This window comes from Eleginops maclovinus, chromosome 4 (genome assembly GCF_036324505.1).
Source record: "Eleginops maclovinus isolate JMC-PN-2008 ecotype Puerto Natales chromosome 4, JC_Emac_rtc_rv5, whole genome shotgun sequence".
NCBI classification, from domain to species: domain Eukaryota; kingdom Metazoa; phylum Chordata; class Actinopteri; order Perciformes; family Eleginopidae; genus Eleginops; species Eleginops maclovinus.
Window position 1 is genome coordinate 6,126,227 of NC_086352.1, and position 11,843 is coordinate 6,138,069.

An 11,843-nucleotide genomic window follows, 5' to 3' on the forward strand; every position below is an offset into this window, starting at 1 on the left:
TCTACTTTAACTCAAGTACAAGATCTGAGTACGTCTACTTTAACTCAAGTACAAGATCCGAGTACTTCTACTTTACTCAAGTACAAGATCTGAGTACTTCTACTTTTGTACAAGATCTGTGTACTTCTACTTTTACTCAAGTACAAGATGTGAGTACTTCTACTTTTACTCAAGTACAAGATCTGAGTACTTCTACTTTTACTCAAGTACAAGATCTGAGTACTTCTACTTTACTCAAGTACAAGATCTGAGTACTTCTACTTTTACTCAATTAAGAGATCTGAGTACTTCTACTTTTACTCAATTAAGAGATCTGAGTACTTCTACTTTTACTCAAGTACAAGATCTGAGTACTTCGGCCTCCTCACATTGAACCGAGTATCCGCGGCCACCCAGGAGTCCTGGTACAGTGAGTCACCCTCTAACAAGTGCTCACTGTACCAACATGACCTCCCTGTGCCTGAGAATGCTCAGCCTGTCCACTTGCATTTGTTAAGTCCAAATGAAAGGAGGCAGCCGGCAGGCCCACCTACCTCGACCGTCCCGGTGGAATCCATTCTCGCGCTGCACTCGTGTGGAAATAAGCCTGTTTACCACCAACGGGTCACACATGCTAATGAGCGTCTGTTTGTTTTCCACCGTGTTCATGCAGGAGGAAGAGAATTTGCCGGCGGAAATAATGGATGATATGCAGAGAAAGCGTCCCGGGTGGCTTCATATTGTGAGGCGCTAATGATGGAAAACCGTGGATTAATGGATATGAAATCAGAACGGGGGAAATATGGTCTGACATTTCGATGGCGCTGCGTCCGATCACACGGAGATACTGAAGGTCATGTGACCTGTTTAGGGAAGCGGTGGTGTCTCGATAATCCTCTGATGGACCGACACTGGAGACCCAATGACCTTTGGCATGACCCCAATCTGACTGGTAACGCATGATGTGTGGTTCAGTAGCATCTTCCAGTACACTGATGACCCCTGACCTTAAAGAGTCCTCTCCCGCTGATGTTCAGGTCGATATCAGTATGTAGTGTCTCTACTTTAAAGAGTCCTCTCCTGCTGATGTTCAGGTGTATATCAATATGTAGAGTCTCTACTTTAAAGAGTCCTCTCCTGCTGATGTTCAGGTGTACATCAGTATGTAGTGTCTCTACTTTAAAGAGTCCTCTCCTGCTGATGTTCAGGTGTACATCAGTATGTAGTGTCTCTACTTTAAAGAGTCCTCTCCTGCTGATGTTCAGGTGTATATCAGTATGTAGTGTCTCTACTTTAAAGAGTCCTCTCCTGCTGATGTTCAGGTGTATATCAGTATGTAGAGTCTCTACTTTAAAGAGTCCTCTCCTGCTGATGTTCAGGTGTATATCAGTATGTAGTGTCTCTACTTTAAAGAGTCCTCTCCTGCTGATGTTCAGGTGTATATCAGTATGTAGAGTCTCTACTTTAAAGAGTCCTCTCCTGCTGATGTTCAGGTGTATATCAGTATGTAGTGTCTCTACTTTAAAGAGTCCTCTCCTGCTGATGTTCAGGTGTATATCAGTATGTAGCGTCTCTACTTTAAAGAGTCCTCTCCTGCTGATGTTCAGGTGTATATCAGTATGTAGTGTCTCTACTTTAAAGAGTCCTCTCCTGCTGATGTTCAGGTGTATATCAGTATGTAGTGTCTCTACTTTAAAGAGTCCTCTCCTGCTGATGTTCAGGTGTATATCAGTATGTAGTGTCTCTACTTTAAAGAGTCCTCTCCTGCTGATGTTCAGGTGTATATCAGTATGTAGTGTCTCTACTTTAAAGAGTCCTCTCCTGCTGATGTTCAGGTGTATATCAGTATGTAGTGTCTCTACTTTAAAGAGTCTCTCCTGCTGATGTTCAGGTGTATATCAGTATGTAGTGTCTCTACTTTAAAGAGTCCTCTCCTGCTGATGTTCAGGTGTATATCAGTATGTAGTGTCTCTACTTTAAAGAGTTTTAGCTTTTACTTAAAACATCAGGTATTCCTCCCTTGAATGCAGGGACGGACTAAACTGCTCAACAATAAGTAAAACTCAGCTGTAAATAAATGAAATGTCCCTATCACAATGTTTCTGTCTTTCTCTCAGATATATTTCATTGATTTTTGATGGTTTTCTCTATTGCATGATGTGAGCTGGCCTTTGATCAGATCCTGTAAATGCTGCAGATCTGAACAAAGGTAAAGCTGGTTTGTCGTCATGGCTTTGAGATTTCTAAGGCAGTGTGAAGACAAAGGTACAAAGGGTCCAGTAATTATGTGGTGCCTCAGCTGCCGGTGCATTAGTCACAAAGACTGCAAAATTGTGTAATCCAGCGGTAAAGAGTCTCAGAACTTCTGCTGACACATGGGGAACACAGAGGAAGAGAAGCATCAGTGGAAACCCTCACCAGTGTTGTCACGAAATCAGGGGATATTGACTTCCAGCATCACTAAAATGCAGTTCTGTAAAAGAAGGGCGACTCCTCGACCGATCCTTTAGTTAAACACTGCAGCAACAACATACAGTACATAAAAACAGTTTGTTACACACATTACTTACAATTACATTTGTAATGGTCATGAGATTCATCTAATTGTAAATTATGTTTAAAGAGGAGAAATAACATTTGTGGAGATCAAGTTTCTGTGACTGTTTATTGTAAATAAATCAGAATGAGAAACAGGTTCATTGCCAAGCAGGTTTACACATACCAGAGATTTGTGTTGGTGGTTCATCTCATAATAGAAGATAAAACAGAAGTAAAAAGAAAAATACTGACCGTAAAAGATAAGCATCTGCAGACTGTCTGACAAATGGTCTCTTTGAAGGGCCAAATTACAGCTAACACAAAGTAAATGTAGGATATTATTTACATTCAGTGTGCAAGGAATGGCATACTTGATTACATCGAAATGTAAAATGTATGGTGTGAATAAAAGTCAAGTAATAACTTATAAGTCCAGTAAACAAAAGAGGAAACTGAGCAGTGAGTTCTCTGTCCGCCAGAAGTGAGTTGTGTACAGACATGATCCCACCCTGATGATGTTTACATGTGCAACACATAACCTGGATACTTAGAAACCTGATCATAACCAGGGTATTAGCAGTTAGCTATTTATAAAGCATCTTTATTATTGTGTGCCTGTGTGTGAACCATCAAGTAAACGCACTCAATGACCTGCCCGGAACCAAAGTCTGGCGGTGTTTGTTGAGAGTCGAAGGCTGAATATAGAGACGCAACCGGATGTAGCCGTAAGTCTTCTGACAGCTGAGAGGACGGTTAGCACTTAGCATTCGAGCTAACGTGATTTAAACCTTCAAATCCTTTATATTTTAAAGGTTAATTCATATTTTTATTCGACAACACCAAAGAGCAAACATGATTAAAGCCATCTTGATATTCAACAACCACGGGAAGCCGCGGCTGATCAGGTTTTATCAGTATTTTGTGAGTATATTCTGTTCAGAACATTAGCATTTCTCTGTTGTTGTTTCTACTGTCATTGTATAGTGTTTTTGCTTTCGTCAGTTTGTGCTTCAAAGCTGACATCTGTTCGTGTTTTCATGTGTTTAGTATTTGTCAGTAACCGACTTACACATTACACATACATAAATGAGTCGTTATTTGGCTCTTCATAAGGTTTAATTGTCAGGTAGTCAACAGATTTGTATTTTTCACTTTCAACTTGTGTTTATTAACTGACTGTCTTTACTGTAATTTTGCATTCCTCAGCTTCTGCTTGAATGCTGAAATGTGTTTGTGTTTTTACTTACAAATAACATTAGCTGATGCTAGCTTGAAATGTTGTAGGGAAGTAAACAGCCAAGCTTTTAATAAAGTCACATTTTACTCAGGAACTGTACTGAAGTACAATTCTGAGATACTTACCTATCATTGTAAGATCTGAGTACTTCTACTTTAACTCAAGTACAAGATCTGAGTACTTCTACTTTAACTCAAGTACAAGATTTGAGTACTTCTACTTTTACTCAAGTACAAGATCTGAGTACTTCTACTTTTACTCAAGAACAAGATCTGAGTACTTCTACTTTTACTCAGGTACAAGATCTGAGTACTTCTACTTTACTCAAGTACAAGATCTGAGTACTTTTACTCAAGTACAAGATCTGAGTACTTCTACTTTACTCAAGAACAATATCTGAGTACTTCTACTTTACTCAAGTACAAGATCTGAGTACTTCTACTTTTACTCAAGTACAAGACCTGAGTACTCCTACTTTACTCAAGAACAAGATCTGAGTACTTCTACTTTACTCAAGAACAAGCTCTGAGTACTTCTACTTTTACTCAAGAACAAGATCTGAGTACTTCTACTTTACTCAAGTACAAGATCTGAGTACTTCTACTTTACTCAAGTACAAGATCTGAGTACTTCTACTTTACTCAAGAACAAGATCTGAGTACTTCTACTTTACTCAAGAACAAGATCTGAGTACTTCTACTTTACTCAAGTACAAGATCTGAGTACTTCTACTTTACTCAAGTACAAGATCTGAGTACTTCTACTTTACTCAAGTACAAGACCTGAGTACTTCTACTTTACTCAAGTACAAGATCTGAGTACTTCTACTTTACTCAAGTACAAGATCTGAGTACTTCTACTTTACTCAAGAACAAGATCTGAGTACTTCTACTTTTACTCAAGAACAAGATCTGAGTACTTCTACTTTACTCAAGAACAAGACCTGAGTACTTCTACTTTTACTCAAGAACAAGATCTGAGTACTTCTACTTTTACTCAAGTACAAGACCTGAGTACTTCTACTTTTACTCAGGTACAAGATCTGAGTACTTCTACTTTACTCAAGAACAAGATCTGAGTACTTCTACTTTACTCAAGTACAAGATCTGAGTACTTCTACTTTACTCAGGTACAAGATCTGAGTACTTCTACTTTACTCAAGAACAAGATCTGAGTACTTCTACTTTTACTCAAGAACAAGATCTGAGAACTTCTACTTTTACTCAAGAACAAGATCTGGGTACTTCTACTTTACTCAAGTACAAGATCTGAGTACTTCTACTTTACTCAAGTACAAGATCTGAGTACTTCTACTTTTTTCTGTCTTTTCTCGCAGGCGGAGGACATGCAGCAGCAGATAATTCGGGAGACTTTCCATCTGGTTTCTAAAAGAGACGACAACGTCTGCAACTTCTTGGAGGGTGGAAGGCGAGTATAGCTGTTCGCCGTGATACTGTGTGAACATCTGATTTGTATAAGTAAATAACAAGGCGTGTATTTATGCTTTAAGCTCATCTTTAAATAAGATGAGATGTGTTTGTTGGTAGTGATGCGCCACCATCAGAACAGCTGCTGAAACGGAACGTGTTACTTTTGCCAAGGAGGTTGTTTTGGTTAAAATATTGACTGGATCTGCATGAAACTCTGTGGGAAAGTAAAGTTCAGAACAGATCAGAATCACGGGGCAGATACACACACTATTTTGGACCTTTGTTGGCATTGTAAGATAAGGCATTTGGCCATGGCGTAGGAAAGTGCTCTACTGTTTTTTGAAAGCAGAGACCGACTTTAGCGTGATTACATGCAGACAGAGACTGAAAGGCACACCTGTAACTAGTGCCCTGTCTTCATGACATTTGAACTAAACTTGGAATACTTCTATAAACCCTAGGCCACTCTTATTTTCAAGTCACTCTTTTTGTCTGACTGTAGATGCAATAGTTCCCTTTAACCACTAGGGGGAGCCAACCCCTCAGAAGTAGATGTGCTCTGAGGCTTCCTGACCTGAATAATCAACTCGTTTAACATTATTGGTTTGGCCAAGTTTGATTCCTACTCCCAGGATTCCACATGCATGAAGCTACTCCTAAACACCGTTTAAGTGCAGTGTCCCAATTCTACACTCTTTCAGTCTCTTGATTTATTTTCATTTCTCTAATGGAGCCATTTACAAGATGAACTCCAGCTGTGAATTTGCCACGTCTTAATCGTGCCTTATCAGAACCATGCTTCACAAAGCTAAGCCTGACCTTCCTATGAGTCTAAAGTCTAATATCTCTCCTCTTGCAGTCTCATCGGCGGCTCCGACTACAAGCTGATCTACCGACACTACGCCACGCTCTACTTTGTTTTCTGCGTCGACTCGTCTGAGAGTGAGCTCGGCATCCTGGACCTGATCCAGGTCAGCGTTAGATAAGGACACATAAGTCACTCATCACCTTCAGATAGACGAAGACACTCCTTACTGGTTGTTTTAGACAGACAGTCGGACACACAGACAGAGAGACAGACACACAGACAAAGAGATAGACAGACAGACAGACAGACAGACACACAGACACACAGACACACAGACAGAGGGATAGACAGAGGGACAGACACACAGACACACAGACAGACACACAGACACACAGACACACAGACACACAGACACACAGACAGACAGACAGACAGACAGACAGAGGGACAGACGGACAGACGGACAGACACACAGACAGAGGGACAGACAGACACACAGACAGAGGGACAGACGGACAGACGGACAGACACACAGACAGACAGGACAGACAGACAGACAGACGGACAGATGGACAGATGGACAGACGACAGACACACAGACACACAGACACACAGACAGAGGGACAGACGGACAGACACACAGACACACAGGGACAGACGGACGGACAGACAGACAGACAGAGAGACAGACAGACACTATTCATCCCAAGCTTCAGGAATTAAAAAAATACTTTAAAAATTGAATACAATACAAGTAAAATAAAGATAAACGTTGAAAAGTTAAATAAAATAAGTACATATTCTAAATACCTTTAGTCAGAGGAGTATATAAATGTTATAAAACAGTTTTAAATGAAGATTTTTACTATTTCTGTTTAGAAAGTGCAGCAGTAGAGAATAAAGAAACATCAGGTATATACATATAGTCACTTCTAAATAGGAAATAGAAACGTGAGATGTATACATATTGACAGTGTGTATCTGTGTATGAGGTAGGTAATGCTGGATGTCTAAGAAAGGAAACATACTCCACTGTAGATTACAGTGGAAGTCTTGCTGGATAAGGCGATCAAAGATTAATAATGAATATAACTCCTGATAGCACATAAAGACATGATTAGTGCTCCTAAAATGTGAGCTCACCTCTCCCACTGATCACCGTCATCAGATATTTATCAGCTCCGTCCTGCGTCATCGATAAGGACGATTACAGCGGGTGGAATAAAGACATTAATAAGTACAAATGATGATCTCTCTCTGAGCACAGTCCTGATGTTCACACTGACTCAACAGATGCATGATAGCAAAACTGAGATACTGTCAATGAATATCCGGTGCACAGGTCGTGATTACGGAATACTCATCGTCCCTGTTTGACCTGATCCTCCTTCATGGCGTCACTTTTAAAGTTATCTTTCCAAAACCAGCCCTCATTTCATTTTAATGTTAAGTTTTAAGTCTTTGCTCCAGCCACTGACTTCCTTCATCTCCCGACTCCGGCCTTCACTCTCCGACTGTGTGGCAGAAACGGTCATACACGCCTTCTTCACGTCCCGATGGGAGTACTGCAATGGGGTCCTCTCCGGGGTTCCCAGCAAAACCCTGGAGAGGCTCAAGCATGTCCAGAAGTCTGCCGCCAGAGTTCTAACCCGCACCAAACCATGGCAGCACATCACCCCCACCCTCATCCACCTTCACTGGCCCCCGATCAAGTCCCGGATCACTTTCAAAACCCTCCTCCTCGCCTACAAGTCTCTCCATGGCCTCGCTCCACAGTACCTATCAGACCTCCTCCATCCCTACACCCCTACACGGAGTCTGCCGTCCTCGGACACGGGCCTTCTCTCTATTCCCCGCACTCGCCTCCGCACCGTTGGTGACGGGGCGTTCAGTGTTGCGGCCCCCACCCTCTGGAACGCTCTTCCTGCAGAGATCCGAAATGCTGCCTCCCCGGACATCTTCAAATCCTCACTAAAAACTCTTCACCGTAGCCTCTGACCCCCAACTCCTCTCACTCCCCCGTTCCTCTTCCACAGTTGCCATCTCTGTTTCTACTTTATTAGCATCGGTCTAAATTGATATATATAAATCCCAGCGGAGTTTCAGCATCTTTCCCTTCCTTTATTAAAGTCAAGTAATATTTAAAATATGTATCTTCCTGATATTATTTGAAGGTCAACTTTGAAGGTGTTTTATTTTTAGAAAGGAGATGTTTAACTGTCCTAATCCGCCTCCCTGTAGGTGTTTGTGGAAACGCTGGATAAATGCTTTGAAAACGTCTGTGAACTGGACCTGATATTCCACATGGACAAGGTGAGTTGGCATCTGAAATAATGAGCATTGTTAAGTTTTCCTTTCTGCACATTATATGCACGGGGTAACTTTGACTCAAGACAGAAGCTCCCTCTGGAGGAAACACAGGGATTTTAGCCTTTGCAGACCATTTACATGCACTAAAACCTACAGAACACACTGCACATTGCACTTACTCATCCAATATTTTTGGGGGTCATTTTCTCATTTCACTTTATATAAAACCTTTCTTTTTTCTAATCGGGTCGGCAGTTGATAAAAACAAAGGTTAGAAACATCTGGAAATAAATCAGAAATGATCTAAGCACATAAACCCACTAGCTAAAACATTTGCTGACATTTCCACAATTTATTAGACAATTTATTTGCAGCTGAAAAAGGAAATAAATTGCATGATTTTTGAAATAATCCTGAATCGTGAAAACCTCTCATCTTTAAGCTTTTCGGAAAAACCACATTTAAGTATCCGTACATCCTGCAGGGGAACAGCTCATTAAAAACTCTTGCATTTAACGATGTGCAATAAAAGTATTGGAATAAAAAGCTGCACTGAGGAGCAGCTGCACTGAGGAGCAGCCGCAGGGAGCGCAGCGTGTGAGCTTATCTGAGGCCAGGAGGTCGACTTCTACTTGGTGACTATCAGTCCATGAGTTTGATGCACCTCAGGTAAATTGGTTTGGCACATTGCTGCATCTGCATCGATGGGAAAGTGGAAGCCTTTTCACCTCCAGTCTGTTATTCCCATTAAAACTCTTACAAGTCACTTCATGTTTCTCCATTATGAACCGTGTGTGCCAACTCTGTTCAGCACTTTGTCATAGTTTGTTTTCATTTTCACGAGAAGGCTCAGAGGAGTTAGAATGGAGCTGTGGAGTGACATGACGCTGAGGTAGTGTGTGTGTGTGTGAGTGTGTGAGATGCTTTTCAGGAACAGCTGTAAGTGATCCAGCTTCCTATAATGATGCTATTTATCAGAGGCCTCCGGACATCGTGCAGTAAATCTGTAGAAGTGATTCTGCAGCTCTGAGAGATTGCGTCTTGCCTGAGGGCTGCATGTAGTTGTAAGAAGGGGATTTTTTTTAGCAAGACATGAGTAAAAAACACATCAGGGTTCAAGGTTTCTTTATAAAAAAATAACCAGAGGATGAATTTGAAAGAGTCTGGCTGCTCTTTTTAAGAAGGAAGCTCTCGGTTCTGACTTCAACATGATGCTGCAGGAGTCTAATCACACACACGTACGGCCATCTTGATTGCATTTTCCCAGCAGGAAATTGATGTCATGTGGCGCGGTGGGGTTTGGCCTCAGGAGGAATGTTCCCCAGATGAGAGGAAAGCTCTCCCCGCTCTACGACTCACCGTCAAATATATATTCAGGGTCTAACGGATTCAATAACACCTGTCTGTGGTGGATCTATGCAGATTCATAAGGAACCTCAAAGGCTGCTTTATTACTGTTCCTCACTTCATGGAGCAGCTTCTGATCTAGAGTCTTGTGGAATATAGGTTTATGGAAGTCTAGACGTGAGTGGTTTTCCCCAGTTTGTCCTCCTAAGCTTCTGAGCAGTGTTGCCGTCATGTTCCCGAAATCCTTCCCACAGGAATCTCAATTTGAAAGTGAAATTGAAACTCTATATGTTCCAGAGAGGACTGAACCCTCCAGGTGTTCCTCCCTCATGTCTCACTGTGTGCAGGTTTGGAAATCATCAAACTTTGAAAGCTTGACTGAGAGCCTTTTTACGCTTTTTGAGGGGGTTTCCCTCTCCTGTAGTGTGTTGTATAAGGTTTAGTGCATGTAAATGGTATTCAAAGGCTAGTGACATCACAATGGAACACACGCTCCTATTGGCTAGCGCTCCCAACACCTACATGTACGTGATAGGCTAAGGGGTGGGACGTGTCTAAGCAGTTGACCAATCACAACAGAGCAGGAAAGAAGTTTCCCAATTAAGGATTAATGAAGTATATTTAATCTGATAATCTAATCTGGCATAATTAAAAACGTCTGTTGCATTTGGCGGTGTATCCTGAATGTGAAGTCTCATCGTATATGGCCTGGTTTTTTAATGACGGTAGTGATGTGTTCAGGTGTGTTACCTACCTGCTGTTTCCCTGTGTGTCTGCAGGTGCATTACATCCTGCAGGAGGTGGTGATGGGGGGCATGGTGCTGGAGACCAACATGAACGAGATCGTTGCCCAGGTGGAGCTGCAGAACCGCATGGAGAAGTCAGAGGTCAGTGAGTCGGACATACACTCATTTCCACTGACAAAAACAACATTTGCACATCGTTTCAAAGTTGCTGCAAATCTTACTTGGAGAAAATCCTCTGTGCATTTATTTTGTAGTATAATACAAACCATCAAGACCAGTGGTTTCCCATGTGGCTTCTCCTCTGTTTTCCCTGGTACCTCTGCTGTTGTGGTGTGCAAATCCCACCACCACCTGTCTCCAATATATCGTAATCGCCAGGTGTCCAAATCACCAAAAACCTCCTTCAAAATAAAAGCATAGAAAATCCCTTTAAGTAAACTAATTACAATAAATAAGGGTTAATTAGTACAAACAAAACCAGCTAGAAATCATGTAATTGCTAAATAACATAATTCATTGTATAGCTCCAGTAATTGGCTTTAAATCTGGTCTTTTTTTTGTGTGTTTTTTGACAGGGCGGTCTATCGGCGGCCCCCGCTCGCGCCGTCTCCGCCGTGAAGAACATGAACCTGCCTGAGATGCCCCGCAACATCAACATCGGAGACATCAACATCAAAGTGCCGAGCCTCTCCCCGTTCTGAGGCGGCTCCCCGCAGAGCTCGGCGGGGCTCTGATGCCGCCGCCGGCCCTCCACCCATTTCTGCTGAGAGAAAACACTTTTATACGGCAGCTTAATCCTGTCCCGCTCACTCCTCACGCAGCCTCCGAGTCCTTCTGTGGGACTGCAGTTGAAGGATTTGCACAATAATGTAAAGTTTGATTCTTTAAAGCGTCGGTAATGTTCGTGTGTTTGTGTTTCCTGCTGTGCTCTGTGTTATTTCTGCTCTCCTTTCTGCACAATCTCAAACATTCATCAGCGTCCAAGGTTTCAAAACGTTCCCCGAGTGTTTGGACTCGGCTCAGTTCCCTGTAATCCGACCTCTTGGCTTCTGCATCGGGTTATTATTTCTCACACAGACCTCCTCTGCGTGGCTCTGGTCACCATTCATCGTGCCCTCGCTGTAATGCACGGTGTCTCCGGACGTCTTTGTGCTTCTGTGAATATGTTCTGGTTCTCCTGGGTGCAGGTTGTGCTTGAAGCCAGGTTCAATGTGCTGCGATCGGATCCGTCCAACATCTGTTACGTGTTTGTACAAAGTGTCTTATTGTTGGTATTAGTGGTGGAAAAGATTGTAGCCAAACGGTGGTAGCCATTGTAAAGACATTCCTTGCCATAGTAAACAATAAAAACTCAAATCCCTGCATTTGTTTTTCTTCTGCTTGGAGTTTTGACTTTGTCACCAGGCTGGTTAGTTTGCATCATTGGAGTTTTTCATTAAACCGGTCGG

At 42.1% G+C, this 11,843-nt stretch overlaps 1 protein-coding gene across 1 annotated transcript; it reads left to right on the top strand.

Annotated features, from left to right (window-relative positions):
* Positions 1-3,197: 3,197 nt before the first annotated feature.
* Positions 3,198-11,755, top strand: ap3s2 (adaptor related protein complex 3 subunit sigma 2). The gene is made up of 6 exons (XM_063882285.1): positions 3,198-3,438; positions 5,091-5,182; positions 6,044-6,155; positions 8,234-8,305; positions 10,429-10,536; positions 10,971-11,755. Exons 1-6 carry the CDS (start codon positions 3,370-3,372, stop codon positions 11,094-11,096), a joined length of 579 nt encoding a protein of 192 aa, XP_063738355.1. The 5' UTR covers positions 3,198-3,369; the 3' UTR covers positions 11,097-11,755.
* Positions 11,756-11,843: the final 88 nt, after the last annotated feature.

What these genes read in the sequence shown, in the direction of transcription:
- ap3s2 (XM_063882285.1), top strand. Translation starts at nt 3,370, where the DNA reads ATGATTAAAGCCATCTTGATATTCAACAACCACGGGAAGCCGCGGCTG. An exon ending in GCATCCTGGACCTGATCCAG is followed by an intron (nt 6,156 to 8,233) that starts GTCAGCGTTAGA and finishes GCCTCCCTGTAG; the next exon opens with GTGTTTGTGGAAACGCTGGA. An exon ending in ACCGCATGGAGAAGTCAGAG is followed by an intron (nt 10,537 to 10,970) that starts GTCAGTGAGTCG and finishes GTTTTTTGACAG; the next exon opens with GGCGGTCTATCGGCGGCCCC.